The following is a 6,610-nucleotide window of genomic DNA, read 5'->3' on the forward strand; positions in this document are numbered from 1 at the left end:
TGACAAAGAAGAAAAAAACAAATAAAATAATTAAGATCAGAAATGAGAGGGGGAACATTACTATCTACTCAACAGAAATAAAAAGGATCATAAAAGGATATTATGAACAACTTTATGCCAATAAATTAGACAACTTAGATGAAATGTACAAATTCCTAGAAGCATACAAGCAACGTATTCCGACTCTAGAAGGAATAGAAGTCCTTAACAGACCAATTACAAGCAAAGAGATTGAATCAGTCATCAAAAACCTTCCCCAGAAGAAAAGGTCAGGACCAGATTTCTTCACCAGTGAATTCTACCAAGCATTCCAACAAGAATTAATAGCAATCCTGTGCAAACTCTTCCAAAAAATTGAAGAGGAGGCAACACTACCTAACTCATTTTATGAAGTCAACATCACCCTAATAGCAAAGCCAGATAAAGATGCTACAAGAAAAGAAAATTACAGACCAATTTCTCTAATGAACATAATGTGAAATTCTCAATAAAATACTTGCATATCAAATCCAAAGCACAGTAAAAGAACTCCATGATCAAGTGGGTTTTATTTCAAATATGTGAGGGAGGTTCATCACCAGAAAATCAATTAATGTAATACACCACATTAACAAGTTGTGGATGATGGATTGTGGCTAATAGTACAAATGTAAAATGTTCTTTCACAAATTATAACAAATGTATGATACTGTTACAAGTTATAATAAGGTTAATAATAGGGTGTTATATGGGAAAAATATACTTACTGTAAACTACAGACTATAGTTAACATTAATATTTTAATACTGTTTCATCACTTATAACAAAGGTACCACACTAATGCAAAGTGTAAACAACAAGGTGAAATGGTCAGGTTCATGAGTCAATTTGGCCAGGTGGTGATGATGATGCCTGTTTGTCTGGTTGGGTAAGTGCTGGCCTGTCTGTTGCTATGAGGATAGTTCATAGAATTAAATCATGAGCACCGCTGCATCCACAGCTGATTGCATTTGTAATCAGCCAAGGGGAGTGTCTTCTGCAGTGACTGAATTTAATCACTAGAAGGCTTTTAAGGATTCAGAAGAGAAAGTCTTTCTTTCTGCTTTGGCCAGTGAGCCTCTCCTGTGGGGTTCATCTAGACCATTCATTGGAGTCCTCAGCTTCACAAAAGCCTATGGATTTTGGACTCTACGTTCCCAAGGTTACGTGAGGCACTTTTATAAATTTTCTATCTACAGATATTTCCTGCTGATTCTGTTTCTCTAGAGAACCCTAGCTAATATAATGACTTTCCTGTAAACCTACAACCTACTTAAAAAGAAGGAAAAAAAAAAAAAACCCAAAACGTGTTAATGAAAGAAACCAGATGCAAAGTACTACAATCGTTTGAGTCCATTTATATAAAATGTAGATATAATAAATTTAAGAGACATAATTGGATTTGTGGTATGTAGCTGAGGAAGGATAGAGCAATTGAGAGGTGACTGCTAAAGTACATGGGATAATGAGAACTGTAAAATTGAATGAGGTGATAAATGCACAACTCTATGGTTATATTGGTTACACACTTTGGATGGACTGTGTGGTATGTGAATATATCTTACAAAAAAAAAGGCAAACATTTAGCAGACTGCATGTTACACAGAAAATGCTAAATAAAATTACCTATCATTACCATTACTGTCCCTAGAAGAAAAAAAAAGGTCTTCCACCTTTACCAACACCTAAAATTCAAAGGAAAGAGAACTAAGAGAATCTGTATTAAAGAATCCCTGAAACATCAGTCTGCCCTTTAACTTTATTTTGGGCGTCAGAACCAGTTTTATAATTAACGACTTTCATTTTTTAAAGGTAAAAAATGTAGCTTCAGTCTTAAGGAGGGAGGCCTGCGATGAATTGAAAAGGAATTTTATTAAGATAAGATATTAAAGCACAGGCCAAAAGGCTTAACAAAATAGGCTATGTGCATTAGAAAATAGAAACCAAGTCTGCGTTGGCTGGGGCTACACTGGGAACAACTGGGATCGGCTAAAAGACAATCATTTTTTCCCCACATAAATACGTTGTTTTGACTCGATTTAGTTTCCCCACTTACATTTCCAAAGTCTTTACCAAGCTCAATAAACATTTGCTTAATTAAGAGAACAACTTTTTGGGATGCGTTAAGGATGGCAAGAAGTAGGTTCAACACTATTCAAACGGAATAGCATTTGAAAGGCCACAAATGAGCTTATCAATTATGAAAACTGCAATACGGCACTACTTTGGCCAACTCTTCTTGGCACTCTTATCATCTCACCCATTTTTGTTTTTTTCACAGCTGTCCTGAGTCCGACATTATCTTGCTCACCCCAGTATCCACGATAACGACCAACACCAAGTACTGAGTAATTGTTCACTGGCTCGGCGTCTGGTCAGGAGGGAAGCCTAACAAAGTTAGAAAGGCTGCACCGATTACATCTGGGTAGGTTTCATGTTCGCTTTCGGGGTCGGGGTGGGGTAACCACAGCCAACCACGCACTGCAAACCGCAAACGGCGCTTCGGTTAGAAGCCAGATGACGAATTAATGCCGGATTTCTCAAAGACTTTTTCCCGGGTCGTACGCCCGCGTCCAGCACACTGCGTTTAAAAAGCACGTAACGAATAGATTTGCACGGGATTGCGAATCCCGGGGGCAAACTACCCAGAAGATAAATTCGGTTCAGAACCGGATGTGTGGTTCAGGCCCGAGGATCCTTTACCAACACTTTGCGAATAAATCCGGAGCCGGGAGACACGTCGTTTGCGCTGTGAAAAGCGAAAACAGAATGACTTCAGCTCTTGAAAACACACACACACACACACGAAGATCGCCACACAACGACAAGATCACTCTGAGTGACCTGGCGGCATTTACAAAGGGAAGGAGGACCGCGTGCGGCTCTGCTAGCCCCAGTCTAACCGGGTTAGTCAGGCCTAGGTACCGCGCGAATTAGAGGCTCCGGTTCGCCGGAAGCCGAGCGCAGGTATCCCAACAACGGCGCGGGGACAGTCGCCCTTGTCCCTTCTCGCACACCGTAGAACGTGCTCTTCGGTCCTCCGCAGGGCCCGCCCCCTGCAGGAGCACAGGACGCAAGGCTGCCCTAGCCGTGCCTGTTGCGCGCGCCAATGACGGGCACCGTAGAGACGGACGATTTTAGAAGCTCCTCAATTCGGAAACAGACGTCCCGAGGCCCGGCACCACGAGAGCCACCTCATTCGTGGGCTGAATTGCACATGCGCCCAGGGGTCCTGAAACGCTTTAAATACCGTCTTGCGAGGGTTCACGGTCTTTTTCCCTGCCGCCGCCGGGTCGTGCGGAGGCGGAGGCCTAGGGTGAGTTTGTGCGGCTGCGGCCGAAGGGTGCCCCTGCTTTCCTGGTTTGGTAGGTTCGGGCTGGGGTTGAGATTGGAACCTGAATCTGAGCGAGGTCAAGTGGTGGATTGATGTGTTGTTTCTCTTGCAGTGCTCTCAAAATTCCGCTCCACCCGTAATCCCACCGCCATGGCCGAGGAAGGGTGAGTAATTGGGCTGTCCCCAGCGGAACTCTCGAAGCGAGGCTTAGTTAAATAAATCCATGAACCTAATGAGTCTGAGACGTGCGGCTGTTCGTGTGTTTGTGAGAATTATTGATGTATTCTTTTGTGTTTCTAGCATTGTTGCTGGAGGTGTAATGGACGTGAACACTGCTTTACAAGAGGTGCTGAAGACCGCCCTCATCCACGATGGCCTCGCACGTGGAATCCGCGAAGCTGCCAAAGCTTTAGACAAGTACGTGTAGTAGTCTCACTACTGTGGGTTGTTATAACCGATACATAAGTTCAGCCAAGGGAAGAAAGCGTGCTACAGGAGGCCTAGGAAAAGGTCATTAGAGCTTAAGAAAGTAAAACTACAGGTTTGCGTGATGACTTACGTTGTCGGATACCCCTTCACTCCTCTTAATGAGTGAAATATGAAGTCTGACAAACCTGTAGATTAAGATGGGGTCGTTAGTGATTTTGACTAGAGATTGGATGGAATCTCGTTTCATCTACCGTTTTGTAAAATTGAATCTTTGTTAACGAAATCTGAAACTAATCTTTAAGTTGGAAAAGCAGGTGAGATTTTAGATGAATTTAGTCATGTAGTAGGAAGTAGAATATGGGATACGGTATAAAAATATCTTAGTCTAAAAAGGTTCTCTGGGCAAATGCAAAGCATTAGCTTACTTTAGCTGAATTTAAATGTATCTTGATTCTCAAACAAGTCTGAATTTAAGTCAGTTCAGTTTGCTTTGCTGTAGACTGGTCAGGTGAATCCAGTGGAAATGTCACTGGATGTGAATATACTTCAAGCAGGTCCATGTGTGAATCGTTTGCACCATTTGTGTCTTGGCAGTGCTGCACAATTTTAATTCAGTGTCTGGGCCAGTGACAAGTAAAAAACGTTTCACCTGGTAGTTAACAAATAGTCTTTGGGCCTATAAGAGTAGCTTATAAAAAAGCTACAAATCTGGCATTTTTTAAATAGGATTTGTGTACATGAATTAAAATTATGTGGTGCACAACAATCAGATGGAAGCGTTTTACACACGGTTTAAATAGTGTGCTGCCAATGTAGTCAGTGCAGCCAATCTCCTTAACAATTGAAAAGCAATGAAAGTGTACTTGAATTTTGGTGTCTTAAAGTAAGCCTTTTGCATTTCAGGCGCCAAGCCCATCTTTGTGTGCTCGCATCCAACTGTGATGAACCTATGTACGTCAAGTTGGTGGAGGCCCTTTGTGCAGAGCACCAAATCAACCTAATTAAGGTAAGTTAACCTTCTAGGTTATTTTCAAGAATGTATATTTGCTTAATGAGAACTCGGTTAGTTGTGGGACTGGTGTCAGGATTAATGTTACCTTTAGAGGTTTTTGCATCAAATCAGGGCAACTTTGTTACATCTCAAGCTCATTGCTATATGCAGGCACAAAAATCACAACCCTTACATCATTGGCTGTGCTAAAGCTAGTTGTAGAAGGATTTTGCATGTACGGAACCAAATGTTAATTTTGATGTTGGTATAGAACAAAAGGGTCAAGTAGTTGTTATACGTGATCTTGTTGGCTGAGCATGATGACAACTGGCTCCCTCTACTGAACCCAGTGAGGAAATCTGCCACGTCACCATTTCTGACTACAGCCACCTTTTCGGTTTTATTTATTGTAAGAAAGATTGTTTTCATACTAATAGGATGGTTTTTACTCCCCCAATAGGTTGACGACAACAAGAAACTAGGAGAGTGGGTAGGCCTCTGTAAAATCGATAGAGAGGGGAAACCCCGTAAAGTTGTTGGCTGCAGTTGTGTTGTTGTTAAGGTAAGTCTCTGGGATGAGGGATGGTGCTGTTTAGCCTTGCATTACAGAAATCTACATCAACTTTCTAAATGATTTCTAAAAAGGAAAACTTGATTAAGAGTAAGGCCTTAAAACAATTTCTGCTTATCAGGAAAGGAAAATTGTATCCTTAAAGCCAGCCAATGACTCTGCTTACGTGAATGTGTTTCTGCAGAAATTTAAGAAAGAGCTGGCAATAGTACAGCCAGGCTACGAGCCTTAAAGACACTGAAGTCATTAAGGTCCCTGAAAATGGCTACAGCACATTGGGTCATTAGAAATTTGTTCGAACTAGTGTTATCTTTTTTTTTTTCTTTAGGATTATGGCAAAGAATCTCAGGCCAAAGATGTCATCGAAGAGTATTTCAAATGCAAGAAATGAACAAATAAAAAACTTGGCTCTCGTTTCTCATCTTTGTTTATTTGGGGCAGTAAGATAAATAGATCCTTGTTACCACCGAAATAGGAAAAGTACTGTTAAACTATGAAATTGTGCGTCAAAGTTGAATGGCTTTAAAAATTAAAAAAAAGCAAAGTACAGAAAAAAAATGCTTTGAACAGTTTACTACTTAGCAAATTAACTAGAACACTCATCCAAACCAATTGAAGAGGATTAAAACAGGCTGAGCAAAGCTAGATAGGCCTACACCAAGTCATGTTTTTTTTTAAGTAACTTAACCTAGCCCAAGCAATAAACACCTGATGACCTTCCATGAAATTAGATACCTCTCCCTCTCCACCTGCCCCCAGCACCTGGCTGCCAGCAATGAGTCAAGAGGATGAAGCAGCCATACCACCGTATGAGTTGGCCTAGGCCAAGGTGTATTGTGTGATGGCCAGCATTACCTGGTATGGCTAGTTGTCTGCGTTGTGAGGATGCCTGTCTGGAGCTTGGAGAAATGGGTTGATGGTAGTGCGAGTTGGTAAGTTACCTAAAGCAGAACAGTTGTGGATTAAGGCAAAAAAGCTGGGCAACAGGATGAAGATGACAGCATTGAATCTGGACTGGGCCAGCAGAAGTATGACAGAGTTAAAATGGCATTGTTAACTAACTTGGACATTCCAGTCACAAGGATCTTTGTATAGTTAGACTATGCTGGTGTCAAGGTGTTACAACTAAAACATGGGGCGGGTGGTCATGAAATTGGCATCTTTGATAAATTGGCCTGGGAAATTTACAACCTTAGCCTACAGATGGGTACTTGAGACCATAGGCTCAAACGTGTTTGAAGGCTGAAAAACCCAGGCAGATTGCCTT

General features: G+C 41.5%; 1 protein-coding gene and 3 non-coding genes across 4 annotated transcripts; all 4 read left to right on the forward strand.

The window, feature by feature from the left end:
* The first annotated feature begins 3,211 nt into the window (after positions 1-3,211).
* RPS12 (ribosomal protein S12) lies at positions 3,212-5,759 on the forward strand. Its single transcript, XM_077144031.1, has 6 exons — positions 3,212-3,334; positions 3,465-3,516; positions 3,653-3,769; positions 4,685-4,787; positions 5,233-5,334; positions 5,672-5,759. The coding sequence occupies exons 2-6, from the start codon at positions 3,503-3,505 to the stop codon at positions 5,732-5,734; spliced, it is 399 nt and encodes a 132-aa protein (XP_077000146.1). The 5' UTR covers positions 3,212-3,334; positions 3,465-3,502; the 3' UTR covers positions 5,735-5,759.
* LOC143669435 (small nucleolar RNA SNORD101) lies at positions 3,894-3,966 on the forward strand. Its single transcript, XR_013168942.1, has one exon. It is a non-coding gene; the product is annotated as a small nucleolar RNA SNORD101 (small nucleolar RNA).
* On the forward strand, positions 5,083-5,159 carry LOC143669383 (small nucleolar RNA SNORD100). Its single transcript, XR_013168895.1, has one exon. It is a non-coding gene; the product is annotated as a small nucleolar RNA SNORD100 (small nucleolar RNA).
* Positions 5,486-5,616, forward strand: LOC143669382 (small nucleolar RNA SNORA33). Its single transcript, XR_013168894.1, has one exon. It is a non-coding gene; the product is annotated as a small nucleolar RNA SNORA33 (small nucleolar RNA).
* Positions 5,760-6,610: the final 851 nt, after the last annotated feature.

The sequence above is a fragment of the Tamandua tetradactyla genome, chromosome 25 (assembly GCF_023851605.1).
Source record: "Tamandua tetradactyla isolate mTamTet1 chromosome 25, mTamTet1.pri, whole genome shotgun sequence".
Lineage (NCBI taxonomy): Eukaryota > Metazoa > Chordata > Mammalia > Pilosa > Myrmecophagidae > Tamandua > Tamandua tetradactyla.